This window comes from Mobula hypostoma, chromosome 6, assembly GCF_963921235.1.
Source record: "Mobula hypostoma chromosome 6, sMobHyp1.1, whole genome shotgun sequence".
Taxonomy (NCBI): domain Eukaryota; kingdom Metazoa; phylum Chordata; class Chondrichthyes; order Myliobatiformes; family Myliobatidae; genus Mobula; species Mobula hypostoma.
The window spans coordinates 164,727,609-164,747,520 of NC_086102.1; the positions used below are offsets into that span (position 1 = coordinate 164,727,609).

At 39.9% G+C, this 19,912-nt stretch overlaps 1 protein-coding gene across 3 annotated transcripts in view; it reads left to right on the forward strand.

Moving 5' to 3' along the window:
* Nucleotides 1-12,656, forward strand: part of chn1 (chimerin 1) — a 120,705-nt gene extending 108,049 nt beyond the window's left edge. For all 3 annotated transcript variants that reach the window (XM_063052134.1, XM_063052135.1, XM_063052136.1), the window contains 3 exons: nt 1,244-1,381; nt 6,382-6,487; nt 8,535-12,656. In XM_063052134.1, coding sequence (XP_062908204.1) covers nt 1,244-1,381; nt 6,382-6,487; nt 8,535-8,706 — 416 coding nt within the window. In that variant the 3' untranslated portion in view covers nt 8,707-12,656. The remainder of the gene's footprint in view (nt 1-1,243; nt 1,382-6,381; nt 6,488-8,534) is intronic.
* Nucleotides 12,657-19,912: the final 7,256 nt, after the last annotated feature.

A 19,912-nucleotide genomic window follows, 5' to 3' on the forward strand; every position in this document is an offset into this window, starting at 1 on the left:
TATGGAAGTCCTTGCTGACTAACACCAGCTAGTGATTTCCTGGCTGTTCTCCAGCTTTGAATTCCACATAAGCTGTAATATTGGAGCATGGTCTTGCTGTAGTACCTTGGTAAATGCATTGGAGAACTTACCACAAAACCTTTTCTACCTGGGCAGGTTAGGCCTGGCACAACAGCAAGCCCATTTATTTACTACTCCTCCCGCCACCATCCCACCGTACACTTCTACTCGTTCCTGTTTTGGTTCTGGTTCCAATTACTATTCACCTCTCCTGTTATGGTTCCTATTGTCACCTCCTTTACTTATCAGATCCCAGCATTGGTAACCTTTGTGTTCTTGCTTATCACTCCCCAACAGCCATCTCCATCTTCACCATAATCACCTTGGATTAATGTCATACCCCTCCTTTTTGCTTAAACCTCAAGCATACTAATATTTTCAATCAAAACCATGCAATTTTAACTGCAAAATTCGGCAATTAAAATAGTAAATCTGTGTAGCTTTATAAAAACATCTTTCATATTTCTGTACATTTTTCCCAAGCCAGACATGACCTTTTCTGCTGTAAACCACTTTATGCTGTATTATAGAAGAAATTACAGTTTACAGTTGTTGCAGGATTGTGCCATTTTGAGTGGCTTGGTGGCCATGTGTTGCTGCTTTTTAAGCTCCATGGACCCATATTCAATCCCGACCTTGTCTGCTGTGTGTTATTCAGTGATTATGTGAGTTTCTACCAGGTGACTGGGTTTCTGCCAGCTGGTCTGTTTTCCTCCCACATCCGGAAGCTGTATCATTTGGTCACAGTAGATTATCCCTGAGTGTGGATGAGTAACAGAATACTCAGAAAGGGAAGTAATATGCATGTGAGAGAAAATAATATAAATGTTCAGTGTAATAAGGAGAGTGGGAATGAGACTGATGGGATTGCTGTGTTGGGGGCTGCATGGACCTGATGAGCTAAGTAGCCCCTTCACTGTGTCATAATAAGACTGTGATATTATTCTATCTAAAATATCTGTAATATGATGCTGTTCATGGTGAGATGTGAAGCTTGTAGCTGAAGAAAATTATGATCTTTTAAAATATTGCTTAAGGAGCATTCTACTATGGTCTCTTTGCACGAAGATACTGCATTATGAATCAGAGAACATTCGATCTGTTCTGAACGTAATATTAAAATACAATAATGATATTGAATTGAATATTTGTTGATGTTTTTGTTAACTGTTTTGTCTCTTAGATGGTGAGAAAGCAGACATTTCTGTGAATATTTATGAAGATATAAATATTATCACTGGTGCACTTAAACTTTACTTCAGAGATTTGCCTATTCCGCTTATCACATATGATGCATATCCAAAATTTATTGAAGCTGCTCGTGAGTAGTTATTTTATGCATATAAAAATATAATTGTGTTTTATTGATTTATTGTTTACCAATTTAGTATAAAAGGTTTTTAATGTTCAGTCATCTGTCAATCACAGGAAACACAAAGGGACAGCTAGTAGAACCACAGCCTAACCTAACAGTGCTGGAGATCAGGATTGAATCCTGACCGTGGGTGCTATCTGTGCGGTGTTTGTACATTCTTCTTACAACACTTTAAGATTCTTGCAAGTGTTGCAGTTTCTTTGCATATCCAAAAATATGCAGGTTTGTAGGTTAATTGGCCGCTGTAACTTGTCCCTTGTGTATAGGTGAGTGGATCTGATGAGAATGTGAGGAAGTAAAACCTGGGTTAAGGTGGAATTTCTATAAATGGGTAGTTGATGTTCAGCATAGACTGTGAACTAAAGGATTTGTTTCCATGCTGTATCTATCTATAATTATAATGATGAACTGTGGCTTGCAAATTGTTCTTAGTCTATTCGAACAAAAATGATTAATGTCCATGGGAAGTACTTAATTGTTGTTTTAAAGTTCATTTCTTGGTTGTAAAATGTTTCTTTTTTTTCATTAAAGATTTGGTCACAATTTAAATTCATCTCCCCTGCAGTGGCTCATAATGAGTCTAGAGCAAGCAAACTTTGGTGAAATGATCATGACATAACTTTGTTCCAACATTCATTAATTTTAAACATCTTTATCAAACCTCACAATAATTCCCATCAGTTGCTATATTGAAGAAGAGTCCTTTTGTGATTTGGAAAGTCTTCCCTCTACTTAGCACAGTTTGCAGCTGGGCTGAGATGAGAGAATTCAGCTGAAACTGATTTCCAGCAAGTGTTTTACTCCATTATATATTGTTCCCCTTTATAAAGAGGTGAAAATTTGTCCCCAATTTGTCTCCTTTTGCGTGAGATAAATAAGAAAAGAAACTGTTAAAGCAATATAGACATGAGAAAGTCTGCAGATGCTGGAAATCCAAAGCAACACACACAAAATGCTGGAGGAACTCAACAGGTCGGGCAGCATCTCTGGAAATGAATAAACAGTCAACGTTTTGACAATAGACAATAGACAACAGGTGCAGAAGTAGACCATTCGGCCCTTCGAGCCTGCACTGCCATTCTGAGATCATGGCTGAGCATCTACTATCAATACCCGGTTCCTGCCTTGTCCCCATAACCCTTGATTCCCCTATCCATAAGATACCTATCTAGCTCCTTCTTGAAAGCATCCAGAGAATTGGCCTCCACTGCCTTCTGAGGCAGCACGTTCCACACCTCCACAACTCTCTGGGAGAAGAAGTTCCTCCTCAACTCTGTCCTAAATGACCTACCCCTTATTCTTAAACCATGCCCTCTGGTACTGGACTCTCCCAGCATCTGGAACATATTTCCTGCCTCTATTTTGTCCAATCCCTTAATAATCTTATATGTCTCAATCAGATCCTCCCTCAATCTCCTTAATTCCAGCAGGTACAAGCCCAGTCTCTCTAACCTCTCTGCGTAAAACAGTCCGGACATCCCAGGAATTAACCTAGTGAACCTACGCTGCACTTCCTCCACAGCCAGGATGTCCTTCCTTAACCCTGGAGACCAAAACTGTACACAATACTCCAGGTGTGGTCTCACCAGGGCCCTGTACAAATGCAAAAGGATTTCCTTGCTCTTGTACTCAATTCCCTTTGTAATAAAGGCCAACATTCGATTAGCCTTCTTCACTGCCTGCTGCACTTGCTCATTCACCTTCAGAGACTGATGAACAAGTACTCCTAGATCTCTTTGTATTTCTCCCTTACCTAACTCCACACCATTCAGATAATAATCTGCCTTCCTGTTCTTGCTCCCAAAGTGGGCTAAGACCCTTTGTCAGGACGGAAAAGAAGGGGGAACATGCCAGGATAAAAAGGTGGGGGGAGGGAATGAGGCCAGCTAGAAGGTGATGGGTGAAACCAGTTGGGTGGAAAGGTCAAGGGCTGGAGAAGGAATCTGACAGAAGAGGAGAGTGAACCATTGGAGAAAGATGAGGAAGAGGGGACCCAGGGGGAAGTAATAGACAGGTGAGAAGAGGTAAAAGTCCAGAGTGGGGAATAGAAGGAGGGTTCCTGTGCTGTGGAAGACATCCTGCCTCGTCCCTGTGCCGAAGACGCCGCGCCCCAGCGGCCTCAATGACTACAGACCGGTGGCATTGACCTCCCATATCATGAAGACCCTGGAGAGACTTGTTCTGGAGCTGCTCCGGCCTATGGTCAGGCCACACTTAGATCTCCTCCAGTTCGCCTACCAGCCCCGACTAGGAGTTGAGGACGCCATCATCTACCTGCTGAACCGTGTCTACGACCACCTGGACAAGCCAGCGAGCACTGTGAGGGTCATGTTTTTTGGCTTCTCCAGTGCGTTCAACACCATCCGCCCTGCTCTGCTGAGGGAGAAGCTGACAGTGATGCAGGTGGATGCTTCCCTGGTGTCATGGATTCTTGATTACCTGACTGGCAGACCACAGTACATGTGCTTGCAACACTGTGTGTCCGACAGAGTGATCAGCAGCACTGGGGCTCCACAGGGGACTGTCTTGTCTCCCTTTCACTTCACCATTTACACTTCGGACTTCAACTACTGCACAGAGTCTTGTCATCTTCAGAAGTTTTCGGATGACTCTGCCATAGTTGGATGCATCAGCAGGGAGATGAGGCTGAGTACAGGGCTATGGTAGGAAACTTTGTCACATGGTGTGAGCAGAATTATCTGCAGCTTAATGTGAAAAAGACTAAGGAGCTGGTGGTAGACCTGAGGAGAGCTAAAGTACCGGTGACCCCTGTTTCCATCCAGGGGGTCAGTGTGGACATGGTGGAGGATTACAAATACCTGGGGATACGGATTGACAATAAACTGGACTGGTCAAAGAACACTGAGGCTGTCTACAAGAAGGGTCAGAGCCGCCTCTATTTCCTGAGGAGACTGAGGTCCTTTAACATCTGCCGGACGCTGAGGATGTTCTACGAGTCTGTGGTGGCCAGTGCTATCATGTTTGCTGTTGTGTGCTGGGGCAGCAGGCTGAGGGTAGCAGACACCAACAGAATCAACAAACCCATTCGTAAGGCCAGTGAGGTTGTGGGGATGGAACTGGACTCTCTGACGGTGGTGTCTGAAAAGAGGGTGCAGTCCAAGTTGCATGCCATCTTGGACAATGTCTCCCATCCACTACATAATGTACTGGTTGGGCACAGGAGTACATTCAGCCAGAGACTCATTCCACCGAGATGCAACACAGAGCGTCATAGGAAGTCATTCCTGCCTGTGGCCATCAAACTTTACAGCTCCTCCCTTGGAGGGTCAGACACCCTGAGCCAATAGGCTGGTCCTGGACTTATTTCCTGCATAAATAATTTACATATTACTATTTAACTATTTATGGTTTTATTACTATTTATGGTGCAACTGTAACGAAAACCAATTTCCCCCGGGATCAATAAAGTATGACTATGACTAAGAAGAGGGGCAGGAGAAGGAAAACAATTTTTTTAACAGAAGGAGAAATAGATAACCATGCCATCAGGTTGGAGACTACCAAGATGGAATATAAGTAACACACACAAAATGCTGGTGGAACGCAGCAGGTCAGGCAGCATCTATAGGAAGAGGTACAGTCGACATTTCAGGTCTCGGCCCAAAACGTCGGCTGTACCTCTTCCTATAGATGCTGCCTGACCTGCTGCGTTCACCAGCATTTTGTATGTGTTGCTTGAATTTCCAGCATCTGCAGATTTCCTCGTGTTTAGAATATAAGGTGCTGCTCCTCTACCCTGAGGATGGCCTCTTCTTGGCACAAGAGGAGGCCATGGAATGGCATGTCGGAATGGGAATCAGAATTAAGATGTTTGGCCACCAAGAAGTTCTGCTTTCCGCAGATAGAACGGATGAGCTCGACAAAGCGGTCCCCCAATTTACGACGGGCCTCACCAACGTAGAGGAGGTTGCATCAGGACACAGTAGATGATCCCAGTATTTTTGCAGGTGAAGTGTTGCCTCACGTGGAAGGACTGTTTGGGCACCTGAATGGAGGTGAGGGAAGAGGTGAATGGGCAGGTGTCGCGCTAGACTGCTTGCAGGGTTAAGTGCCAGGAGGGAGATTAGTAGGGAGGGACAAGGAAATCGTGGAGGGGGTGATCCCTGTGGAAAGCAGGGGGGTGGGGTAGGTAAAGATATGTTTAGTGGTAGGATCCCTTTGGAGTTGGCAGAAGTTGCGGAAAATGATGTGTTAGGTGCCTAGTCTCATGGGGTAGTAGGTAAGGACCAGAGGAACTCTATCACTGTTAAGGCAGCGGGAAGATGGGGTGAATGTAGATGTTCAGGAAATGGAGGGGATGCAGGTGAGGGCAACAATGGTGGAAGAAGGAAAACACTGTTCCTTGAGGAAGGAGGACATCTCTGATTTCCTGGAAAGGAAAGCCACTTCCTAGGAACAGATGAGGGGAGGTAAAGGAATTGAGAAAAGGGAATAGCATTTTTACAGGAGATAGTGTGGGAAGAGGTATGGTCAGCATAACTGTGGGGATCAGTAGGTTTATAAAAGATGTTGGTTGATAGTTTGTCGTCAGAGATGGAGACAGAGAGATCAAGAAAGGGGAGGGAGGTGTCAGAAATGGACTAACTGGATGCAAAGTTGATGAAATTGATGAATTCAGCATGGGTGTTTGAAGCAGCATAAATGCAGTCGTCAATATCGCAGAAGAAGATTTGGAGAGTATTAGTAGAGAAGGTTTTGAACATGGACTGTTCTACAGAGTCAACAAAGAAGCAGGCATAGCCTATAAAGCAATAGGCAATATCGCCTAGTTATGAATGAAGTATTTTACATTTAAAATGTGCTTCTCCTCAAGTAACTTTTATTAAATTTCATGATTTCTGCTGATTGAAGAAATCATTTGTGAAATTCTGAAAATGTTTAAATCATTTAAAGTTTGAGTGATTTATATTCTGTTTCTTTTGCAGAGATTCCAGATCCTGATGCACGATTAGAGTCAATTCATGAAGCATTAAAAATGTTGCCACCTGCACACTGTGAAACTCTAAGATACCTTATGGCTCATTTAAAGAAGTAAGGCATAGCTATTGAAGTTTGTTTATATTAGTTATAAAATTCCAAATATTGTATTTGAGCTTGATAGATGTATTCCATTTCTTATCTAAAAATGATAGAAAATGGTTGAAAACTAAATCTACACTAGTTCTATATACATGCCAATATATCTGTTCCCTCCATGCTCCTGGCAGAATGCAAACTAAAAATACTTCCAATCAATCTGTTAGAGGAAGAAAAAAATCAAGGAACCAAATGTCGCTCAACTACATCCCATAATAGTTCAATGAGGAGCAGTGAATGTAATGCATCATGAAACCGTATTAGAAGTATCTATTGAACTTAGAATTCATATGTTATTTCCTCATTTACAAGTGCAAAGAATCAACATTGAATAAGCAAAACCATTCTAATTCTGCAGTTTCCAAATATGGATTGATTTCATTAAATCTGTTAAGTTGTGTTATAACAGCATTATGGTTGTTTCTGAAAAGGCAAAACAGAGGCCCATATTTATAATCCAGAGACAACAGTTCAGATCCCACCATAGCAGAGAGAGAACATACATTTGTTTACTTCAATAAATCAAAATAAAAAAATGGATTTTTACTCCCATTGAGGATGTCATATTGCAACAAAAACCCACTGAGCTCACCAATGATTTTTACTAATAGAGATGTTTCTTGCTTCTCTATTCTGGCTTGTTTTTTCCTACTGAATCAAAGCAATATGGTTGACTTAATTACCCTTGAAAATGGTCCAGCACCCACATGATGAAACTGCTTCAAATTAAAAGGTTAATAAAATCAGATTTACTGTATATATGCGTACATGCCTCTGACAATGATGTTATAAGTGGGTAGCAGAATCCCAAAAAATCCATGTGGAAATACAATACAATCTTATAGAACATAGAAAACCTACAGCATAATACAGGCACTTCGGCCCACAAAGCTGTGCCAAACATATCCTTACCTTAAAAATTACCTAGGGTTACCCATAGCCTCTATTTTTCTAATTTTCACTTTAGTGGAGACCTCCACTGTGTTATTTGATATGTCAATAGCGCTAATTGGAAAATATACACATCTTATCACTCAAAATTAAGCACCGAGCATTTTATATCCTATCAACAGCAGCAAGTTTCTATTAAACCACAATATGTAACATCATCACTTGCCATAAGTCTCACACTATCATGATCAGCACCTGTTCAGTGAGGCGTGTAGAAGAACACCACAGGAGCAGTAGCAAGGAACCTAAAAATACAATGCAAATTTGATGAAGCTACAAATAGGGCCTTAAGCATGCTAAACAACAAGAGCATGCTGTAAACAAAATTAAGAAATTTAAATAAGTTACAGCAGAACAAACTTGGAATTGGTATATTTTCAAATATACTGAGATTCAGTTAAAAGCTTGCTTGCATACTATTCATACAGATCAAATCATTACACAGTGCATTGAAAGTTTCCATTTCTGTTAATAAGCAACAGGAGAAGGAGATTCCATGAATATCACCATCCTAAATAATAACGGAGGTCAGGGCATACATGCAAAACACCAGACTACCTTGTTTCCAACAACGTGCAACCAGAAATGCTGGATTGATTAAACCGGGGCTCCCAACCTTTTTTTGTGCCATGGAACAATGCCATTAAACAAGGGTTCCATGGACCTCAAATTGGGAACTCTTGGATTAAGTTATCTTGGGTTCCTCCCAGGTCCCAGTCCATTCAATGTTGGCTACAATAAGTGCAGCTTTCAAGCTGATACTTTAACTTGTCTAACTTGAACACGTCTGTTGGATGGAGGAGACTGAATGGTCTTCTTTAAAGCTTTGTTCTTGTGCCTCAGGTGTTTATTCTGTTTTAAAACTCACTGATATTTTTACTTGTCCTCAATGCTTGATTAGAAAGCCAGTGAAAACAAATATATAGGATTTTGAGTCAAAGCTATAATATATTAATTTTCAGTGCTACTTGATTTGAGTTGTAGCTTTGCTATCTTGCATTTGAGTGAATATTGCAAGCAGTATACTAAAATGGATAGTTGTATCTTGCAGGGTTACTCGACATGAGAAGGACAACCTGATGAATGCAGAGAATCTTGGGATTGTCTTTGGACCAACTCTAATGCGAGCCCCAGAACAGGATCCCATGGCAGCCTTAAATGACATACGTTATCAAAGACAATTAGTAGAGATGCTCATCCAAAATGAAGATGTTTTATTTTGAACTTGTAGAGAGGGCATTTTTAAACAATCACAGGAAAAATGCATTAGATTATTTTATTGTGGTAGTTGTTTCAGTGAGCAGGTCAAAATGACAGCAATCCTTTGTACTTTTTTTATTGTAGCTTGGGCATAATTTTGAATACTAAAACTGCTGGATAATACTTGGATTCTATATTGAGAGTTAAATTTATGACTTGCATGATTCGATCCTCATTTTTGTCATCATTTTAAGTGGAGCATCAGGAGTTAGTTTTTTTTAAATAGTATTAAATGAGCTTGCATGTTCGTGAGTTGTGTTTGTGTATTTGTTAAATGATCCAACTACACTTGTAGTAGTTGATAATTCTAGACTAGGAATGACTATAATCACAGGATTTCAGAATATTATATAAAAGCTATTGCAATCAGTGATACTTGCCACTGTATATTTCAGTCCTTTGAACCTTGGTATACTTTGTCACAATTGTGTAAATTTTACTTGTAGATTTCTTCTGAAGCAAATTGTTTTGTATAATATTTCGGTACAACCCATGTGATCAGTATGAAATATCATCAGGTGGTTTCATTTGAAACAAAGATTTAACTTTTATTTTTTACATTTATTTATTAAAATTTACATCACTGTATTTTTATGAACAAAACATAATGGATAAATATTCAGTGATACTCTTAGCATTTAGTAATATTCCTGAATGGTCACTTAATTGCAATGAGTTCTTAGTCAGTATAAAGTAATAGTCTAAAACCAATATTGTTGGCAGTTGGAAATTATTGAAGAACTTGTCCTTGAATATTAAAAATGCATTTATAACTTGCAGGCAAAATCAAGGGCACACCAATTTCTGAGTACAGTGTTAGTCTGAGTGGATGTTTATACATAATATTATCCATTGAATTACATTAAATGTTTAAAATCAGTTTGCAATTTCAGAAGTTTACGTCCTTTTTAAGAACTTATTTGACATAGTCAATTCAAGATGATATAAGCTCTTTTAAGTAAATGCTTCCTCTTAGAGTAGGCTTTAATGCTTTAGTTACTTTTACTCCACATTCCCTTATGCATTCAGTTTGAATAAGAAATAATATGAATCAACTACGTAAACAAGAAAAAGATTTCTTTGAGCTCAGACATGTGACAGAATTGGTAAACGTTCAATAAAATGAAGGGGAAACTATTTGGTAGTATTACAGCTATCATTTGTCAGTATCAATATCACAGAAACCCCTCAAGTAGTCTTTACAGTTTAGCTTGTATTTTAGAATGAAGCAATGCAGAATTACGAATAGGCATTAATGTTTTGAAAGTGGAAAATAGTCACATATTAGCTGAAGGAATCTTGTAAAATGGTCTGAATTTTCCTGACATACCATAAGGAAGTCCTAAACTCCCTATGTTATTTGGTGATTTCCTGACTGCGCTTCAGCATTAGATTCTTCATCAAGTCAGAACATTCATTTACTTTAGTCTCCCAGAATTTATAATATAAATAAGTTGAATTTGCATCAGGTTGAACCAGGCACGTATCTTGCAACTCCATTCATTGCAACAGTCATGGATGGCCTCTCAAGAGGGATGTAAGTTTCAGTTAATTACCATTTTTAATCAACTGGGTTTATTTAAATATATTTAATAATTTTCTGGTATTATTAACCTTAATTCTATTTTTGATGAAATTTTTAAAATTTTATTTTATTAATTGCAACAGTTTTTTTTAGTGATTTGTGTATGTCAGAGACATTTTAATAGATTTGAGCATAAGGTGATTTAAAACCTAAATTATCAAAAGTTTTTTTTTGGTGGGTAAGGCATGCTTATGCTTTATTATTTGCAGTCAGGAGGCCCTGCATTGTCATGAACAAAGTTGCTGCTTAAAGGCCCACATAAGGTAAGTTGGGACCTAACAAACAAGGGTAGGTGAGTGCGCGCTTCTTGCTGCTCCCAGGAAATTCTAGGCTGATTTATATTTCTCGAGGTGCTCGGTTTCAGGCTCAACTGTTTGGTTCAAAGATGTGTGTAACGTTTCTGAAGTATATGCCCAACTGGCAGTTGGATTGTAAAAGCAAACACTGTTTCTATCCCATTAATGGTTAGGATTCATACTTAACATTTTTACATCTGTATCTTCAAAGGGCTTTAATACCTCCCAGGCAATATCTACATAAGCACTCAGAGTTAGGGACATGTTAAACTCTATATGAAATATCTTGCAAGACAAATCAAAGATTAGTTTCAAGTATCTGTTATTGAAGATCAGGGTAGGAAAAATATCTTTATCATTTTTGATTGGCTACAAGAGCAGAATATTGAGCCAGTTGCAGAATTATATTGAGGGAAACTGCAGGTAGAGTAACAACAATAGTATAACTCCAAAAATAGTTCCAGCAAGATAGTTATACAAGTTGTAACTCTAGAGAGCTATTAGATTTTACTTTTAGTAAATATTTTAGTTACTTTGTTAAATACGAGTTATTTTTCATCAACTAATGATGGAATATACACAGGACTTATTGAGCCAGTGTTGTAACTAGAACTGTTTGTGGTCCATGGTCTGCAACTGCTGATCTTGTGTAATTATTTATAATGGTAAATGATCCTGAACTGTAATAAATAAAGGCAGATGAAGTGTTAATGCATAGTATGTTAACTAATGTTCCTCATGGGACTATTTGAAAACATGCCCCATTGTAACTTAGAAGTATTTTTTAAAAAACTGATAGCTGAGTGTAAATACCTTTGAATGGTGTATCTTCTGTTGTGCTGTTCAAAGCAAGACTGAAATGGCCTTGAGTCATGTGTAAAATCATATAATGGACAGTGTATACTAGCTAACAGCAAAGGTTTGTTTGTGTTTTGATTACTCTTTCTTAATAGGTATGATTGGACCAGATGTGAAATGTTGCCATTCAAGCTGAATTTAACCCATAATGTCTCCATAATCACAACCAGTATTCCCATGGCAAAATATTAAGAGTTTATCAAATAAATCATGGTTCTTTTAAAGGGAGTTTGTCTATGGGTTAGCGATACTTGTATGCCTCAGCTGCTTTTGTTCCATTGAGATGAAGGTGAGCAGGAGTCACCTGGAAATAAATGATTTTGTTTCTCACACAGTTTATGGATCTTGTCACAATTTATTTATTTTTATGAATTATATTTAATCAAAACAGATCCACGTGTGACACTTGTGCCAGAATATAGATGCAAACTATAGATTTTCAAAGGAATCACTAATGGTAAATAATATCCTGTCTGTAAGGATGGGAATGTTTTGCACCCCAGTGTGCATTGCTGCTGCTCAGTTGAAGCAGTGCATTATTAAGATCAGAAGATCTCATTTACTTCAAATAGGGAAAGCAGGTGCTGAGTGTGAGGATAATTGCCCCTGCTAAGGTCAGAAAACTCACCAAGAGTGAGGTAATTTATTTGGTTTAGAAAGAAGCTACTATAACTACAGTAAGTGCTCCTGAAATGTGTAAACAACCAAAACATGTTAAGCTACTTTTGGTTATACAATTGGTGGTATTGAGGTGAACAGAATTACATAGTTTTATAATAAAGGTATTATAGATTATAATGCCCAAAATATTATTTGCTGCTAAGCTAAAACTTCATTTGAGTAGCCTGGTTCCATTGAAACAATTAAACTTTTGAACTTTGTGTAAATATTATTTGGTGGTAAATCAGAAAATTTTGCAGATCTGAAAATACCCATCAATTTTGATTGCAGCTGAAAACCAACCAGCATCTGAAAATATTTTTGTCACTGTAAAATAGTGCAATCTGAAGTGTGAAATCTGCATGTGTTGAAGTGCCATCTTTAATATATCAATGGATAGAAATATATATAACAATAACAGTTGTTTGCAATTATATCTGTGAGTTTGTGTTTTCTTTAAGAAGTGAAGTATCATTGTGAACTGCTTGACTGCCAAAATAAATTTGGACTATCACTGAGAAAGGGTGTCCTTGGCTTTAATTGATCTACTTATATGCTATTTTTAAATTATGTTGTCACTTTCAAACTTCAGAAACATCAGCAATAAATGGCTACTACTGATTGAGAGTTTCTAATGTTACTGTTAACCATTTATTGTCAATTTAAACAGTCTGCTGCTTGCTCTTAACCCCTTCATCAGATATTTAAGTACAGAAATCGTTGAAGTAAGGTTGAAGAGAGCCTTTGCAGCTTTATTATCTGATCTAAATTGCAGATAGGCATTATATCTATCCTTAGCTATTTTAAGGAGACGAGTTGAAAAGTGTTTTACATTTGAAGCAACAATTTTCATCTCCTTGATGCTGAGCATGTTGGTATGTGATTAATCAGTAAGATTACCGGTCGTTTTTTACTTTTACATTACTTTGAACTTGACTCACATCCACTTCTGTGAGTTTTGAGGCAACTCGTGGGGCTAATCAGGAAACAACAGACATGCCCAAAGAACCAAGGGGTGTGTAGTTTATGATGGGCTTATGTGTGTTCCTAACATTTGAGCTCAAGGTTCTTGGTGCTATTGTGAATGCTCCTTCTCCATCTGAAGTAGTGAAGAGTGAGAGATTCCCAGAAATAAGTCAGAATGTTGCATTTATTTCAAGGTGGCCTTCAGTGCACCCTTGATTTTTTTTTTCACTGTACATTTCTTTTCCTATGACAATTACATACAACTACAATGCTGGAAAGTTTAATTCAAATCATAAGTCAAAAATTTAAAACAACTAATATTTTACAAGCTTTCTTCTCAGTATTAATTTATTTTGTATATAAATAGATAACAGACTATGAAAGCATATTTTCCATAACCCTCAAACTTTATATATATATATATTAAGTAGGTAGTGTACAGTCAGTCCCCTAATGAACAGAAAAAAGTGTGTGTGAGAGAAGAAAACAAATGTGGGAAGCAAGACCACTGATTGAGTGCTCAGCAGTCACAGCTCTGCTTGACTTGACCCAGCCCCATTTTGTTGCACCTTGGGGGTGGGAGTAAGAGGTAATCAGATGGCATTTAGAAATGCCTGCTGTTCAGTCACAGAACTGCCAACAAGCCTGTCCCCATCCATTCCACCAGTGTCCCAAACAGTCATTTGTGTGTGCAGGCTGTCCATAAGTTGGACATACATAACATGAAGGCGACCTGTAATTGCTTTAGTGATATTTCAACAGAGCAAAGTGTACATCCTGGAGGTTGGCCTTTGGTTTACAAAGAGGAGTTAGGGTTACTTCTTTGCCCATTCTCCCTTCTGCAAACTACCTGCTTCCTCAACACTGCCTGCCCCTCCAATAAATTTGTATATTCTGCAAACTTGGCCACAAAGCCATCAATTATGTCATCCTTTGATATTCAACATGAAAAGAACATAAAAACCTATTTTAACCACGCAGAAGCAAATACCTGTATTTTATTAATTTTATTGAAGGCATAAGTAATAAATTCATTCGGGGCCTAATTTCTGCTTGCATTGTAATCAAACAACAATAAACAAATAACAAAACAAAAGTTCTGGATTTGCTCGAGCAAGATGAGTAGCAAGTAATGTTTAAATTAGTGAAGTGTAAATGCCTGCGGAGACTGACAAATAGCACTGGTGCCAGCTTGGGTTGGAAGTGGGGAAAATGACTTGTATTCATAATTTGTCTTTTGAAGACAGAAAAAGATGAATGAGGTAAAGCAGTACTAAAGCTGAGAGGCATACCACGTGGCATTTACTGGGAATCTAAAAAGATAATGGAAATATTCAGAAGCATCTGTGGAGAGGGGGAGTAAATATTGCAAGTTGATGACTTCATGAGAGCTAGTCAGTATTAAGATGAGATTCTGTTTCTTCAACTTAGTTTGGTCTGTATTGGAGCAATTCAAGCAGTCTTATCAATGAGAAGATTGTTTTATTAGTATTTTTATCATATTTGGAAATAGGTTGACAGAAGAGTTAGAGACCATCAACTGTGAACAGAGTGGACTTGTGTTTAGCCAATCACATTGTCAGACTATGAATGATTGTCCAGGTCCAGAGAGAAAGATAAAACATTAACTTTGGAGACAAGCAGAAGTTACCTAGGAATGCTACCTAGATACACCACAAACCAAGCACAAAAACTGTCTTGGGATTTAAGCTTAAGTTGGCAGAGAGGGCTGATGTATATAGCACATCAGGAAAACAAATTCTGAAAGGATGTTTCAGTCATGTTTGGTTTTCTGGTCAGAATTGGCATCCTTATGTTGCAGGGCTAAATGGAAGAAATTCTCTCCCCTTTGCAACTCCCTCTCCAAACTCTGTTGAAAATCCTAACAGCATCAGCACCTATCAAACCAGCCTTTGGCTTGGTGTAATCTTCCATGTTTGGGAATGTAGGAAAAGAGAATAAAGATATATATTTTCAGTTTATCTTTGACTGTTCTGACACTTCCAAATTTCATGTAATCTATACATATGCTGAAGGTCCAACCAATGGCATTCATCATCATAGCTTGTCACACCAGACAGCCAGCCACTCTAGTGCTGTTTGGTTGATGTTGAGCAGGTCAGTGTCAGCTAAATCAGGTGAGAGTGGGCAGCTGCACAGAACGTGTTCAATGTTCTGCACCCTTTCGCCACACTCACTGGATTCGCTGGTCTTTAAACCCCACTTCACCATATTGTCTCCCGTCCTACAAACTCCCGCTCTCGCTCTGTTGAGAGTGCACCACTTTCGTCTGTCAAGCAGTGCCCCGTCTGGCAACATTTCTATGGGGTCTTGCACTGTATTGTTGGTGGGGTTCTGGCTTCTGTTTGTTGCCAGAGGCCAATCCTGTACGTGCGGTAGTTCCTCCACTGTAGCAAAGCTCTTCCTCGATTTTAGGCGGTTGGAAACTGGCACATGATAATGTAGTGAGTGCCGTGGATCCGAGTTCTGTTTACCTTTTTCAATTTTTGTTGTAGTGTGTCTTCGGATCTCTGGGGGAGCAATACCTGCAAGTCTGTAAATAATGTTAGTGGGTGTGGGTGCAGTGTGCCCGTTATTATTCAGCAGGCTTCGTTAAGCAACAGGTCTATTTTTTTTTGGCGTGGGCTGATCTGCCCCACACAGGTGCACAGTATTCTGCAGGTGCATAGCAGAGTGCTAGGGCAGTTGATCTAAGTGTGTGAACATTAGCTCCCCATTTCATGCCTGCTAATTTTTTTCAAGAGAAAATTGCGAGAGCCAACTTTCCCTCGGAGTTTTTGGATGTGGGTGGCAAATGAGAGCGTCCGATCCAGTGTCACGCCCAGGTAAATTGGAGTCGGATGGTGTTCGAGCTCCTTCCCACACCAGATCTTGGGTTTCCGAGCTGCTTCTCGATTCCTCAGGTGGAATGCACACACTTGAGTTTTTGATGGATTTGGGTTCAGAGACCATTATTCATAATACTGCTTCATTGCTTCGAGGACTGCTGTAAATCATACTTCAACTTCTTGGAAGGAGTTAGCTTGTGTTACTATGCATAAGTTGTTTGCATAGGTAAACCCGCGTGTGTTAGGAAGGGTTGGTTGGTCACTTGTGTAAACATTAAATAGTAGAGGTGCCAGGACTGATCCCCGTGGTAGTCCGTTATTTTGTGGACGCCACCTACTCTTAATTCCATTCATTTCTACATATTCTATGATACAATGGCATTGATCCATGAACACTTTCGTATATCTTTTGTATCTCAACAAACTGGCTACAGATCTTCTCCTAACTGGCCTGACAAGATGTGTTGCCCATGCTTTCATTACTTAGTCTGCTGAGATAATATGCTGAGCCACAACTGCAAATTGAATTTTGCACTATTAACCTATTTCTGCTGATTCTGGGTAATTGGATTTAAGACATCAACAGACATTAGGAAGTTACTGGATCAGTGAAAGATGTAAGGCTGAATCGCTTGGACAGATCAAAATGCATCTATTTGGATCCACTCAAAGCTAAGCATTCTGCATTTACAAACTCTTGGTTGTCAGGGTAATTGCAAGATATTCTGTGTATTAAAAATATATTTGTCAATATTTTTAAAAGTCGTATATTGGAAGCTTGTGGCATTAAAGGTCTGATATTTCATAGAAAGCCAAGAGAACCAGCAGAACCTCGTGCCTACCCAGTGTATGCCGTGAAATTGGAAGTTTCAGACAGCCGAGAAAGGAAGCTCTGAGGCCCAAGCCAAGCATGGGATGTAGTTGGGGACTATATATTGCACAACAAGAAAGGAGCATCTAAAATCTTAATTATTTTAATAGCACCTTATCAAACATATTAAAAATACCTTTTTTATATATCATCAGATCTAGTAAATCATCTATTTTTATTAAATGAAATGTAAAATCAATGGTTTTCACCTATTCAATACTGACAAGATCACATAATATACTTCTCCTTCAAGATGATAGAGTTGCAGAAGAATCTCGCCATGACTCCAGATACTGTATAACATCCCTATAAGGCCATAGCCATAGGGCAGAATTAGACCATTCGATCCACCCAGTCTGCTCCGCCATTCCCTCGAGGCTGATTTATTACCCTCTGAACCCTATTCTTCTGCCTTCTCCCTGTAACCTTTGACATCCTGACTAATTGAGAACCCAACAACCTTTCTTTAAGTATACTCAATAACTTGGCCTCTACAGAAGCCTGTGCCAATGAATTCCACAGATTCACCACCTTCTGGCTAAAGAAATTCATCATCATCTGTGCTATAAATGGACAACCTTCATTTTCTGAGGCTGTGCCCTCTGGTCCTAGACTCTGCCATTATAGGAAACATCCTCTACAATTACCCACTTTTTAAATATCCTCTGTATACACATGAGTGTGTGGCTAGGCATAGCTCAAGTACCATCTGCAAATTTGCTGATGATACAAGCATTGTTGGTAGAATCTCAGGTGGTGACGAGAGGGCATACAGGAGTGAGATATGCCAACTAGTGGAATGCTGCCGCAGCAACAACCTGGCACTCAACGTCAGTAAGACCAAACAGTTGATTGTGGACTTCAGGAAGGGTAAGACAAAGGAGCACATATCAATCCTCGTAGAGGGATCAGAAGTGGAGAGAGTGAGCAGCTTCAAGTTCCTGGGTGTCAAGATCTCTGAGGATCTAACCTGATTCCAACATATCGATGTAGTCATAAAGAAGGCAAGACAGCAGCTATACTTTATTAGGAGTTTGAAAAGATTTGGCATATCAACAAATACACTCAAAAACTTCTCTAGTTGTACTGTGGAGAGCATTCTGACAGGCTGCATCACTGTCTGGTATGGAGGGGCTACTGCACAGGACTGAAAGAAGCTGCAGAAGGTTGTAAATCTAGTCAGCTCCATCTTGGGCACTAGCCAACAAAGTCCCCAGGACATCTTTAGGGCACGGTGTCTCAGAAATGCAGCGTCCGTTATTAAGGACCTCCAGCACTCAGGGCATGCCCTTTTCTCAAGGAACACACTTAGCGGTTCAGGAACAGCTTCTTCCCCTCTGCCATCTGATTCCTAAATGGACATTGAAGCTTTGGACACTACTTCACTTTTTTTAAAAACACAGGAAAAAAAAACATAGAAAACCTACAGCACAATACAGGCCCTTCGGCCTACAAAGCTGTGCCAAACATGTCCTACCTTAGAAATTACCTAGGGTTACCCATAGCCCTCTATTTCCCTAAGCTCCATGTACCTATCCAGGAGTCTCTTAAAAGACCCTGTCATATCTGCCTCCACCACCATCATTGGCAACCCATTCCACGCACTCAACACTCTGCGTAAAAAAACTTACCCCTGACATCTCCTCTGTACCTACTTCCAAGCATCTTAAAACTATGCCCCCTCATGCTAGTCATTTCAACCCTGGGAAAAAGTCTCTGACTATCCACACAATCAATGCCTCTCATTATCTTGTACACCTCTATCAGGTCACCTTTCATCCTCCATCGCTTCAAGGAGAAAAGGCCGAGTTCACTCAACCTATTCTCATAAGGGATGCTCCCCAGTCCTGGCAACATCCTTGTAAATCTCTGCACCCTTTCTATGGTTTCCACATCCTTCCTGCAGTGAGGTGACCAGAACTGAGCACAGTACTCCAAGTGGGGTCTGACCAGGGTCCTATATAACTCCAACATTACCTCTCAGCTCTTAAAATCAATCCCACGATTGATGAAGGCCGATGCACCGTATGCCTTCTTAACCACAGAATCAACCTGGGTAGCAGCTTTGAGTGTCCTATGGACTCGGACCCCAAGATCCCTCTGATCCTCCACACTGCCAAGAGTCTTACCATTAATACTATATTCTGTCATCATATTTGACCTACCAAAATGAACCACCTCACACTTATCTGGGTTGAACTCCATCTGCCAGACACACCCAGAGCTGCTCATGCAATAACCCTTTCATTCCTGCCTGTCTTGGGGTTGGAGGCCTGTGTGTGCGAGGGATTGGTGGATGGGAAAGGGACTTCCTTTCCTTGTTATCTTGTTTTGTTCTGTTGTTGCTGCTGCTTGTGATATTCTGTGTTGTAAATTGCATTGTGTTGTTCTGCTGAACACGGTGGGCATACTATGTTGGTGCTGGAACGTATGGCGACATTTGTAGGCTTCCCCCAGCACATCCTCAGTTTGTATTGAATGTTTCACTGTATGTTTCGATGTACATGTGATAAATAAATGGGCTGAAGACTTATCACTCAGTCATGTTGTGCTAGATGCCAGTCTGTGGTGTAATGGCATCTACACCGGACTTTGAGGTGAGTGATCCTGGGTTCGAATCTGGCTGGCTTCTTGCATGCTTTCCATCTGTGCTGGGTTGAGTGTTAGCCTTGTAAAAAACAGACAAAAATGCTAAAGCAACGGAAAGGTTGCCAGCCAATGTGTCACAGGGCATGGAAAGGAACAAGAACAACACCTTGTGCTAAGAGGGAGCTGAAGGGGAGGTTTAGGGAGGTAATTCTACAGCCAGTTTAAAAGCATAACCTCAAGCGAACTGTTTATCCCTCAAATTGTTGCATGTTCTGCCTGGAGCCCCACAAAGTGGCACAGTAGCATAACAGTTAGTGTAATACTTTACAGCGTCAGCCATCACTAAATGGGGTTTAATTCCCGGCACTTTCTGTGAAGAGTTTGCACGTTCCTCCTCATGACTATGTGCGTTTTCTCACGCATTTCAGCGATGTACAGGTTAGGTTTAGTAAGTTGAGAGCATGCTATGTTGGCACCCGAAGCAACGGCAACACT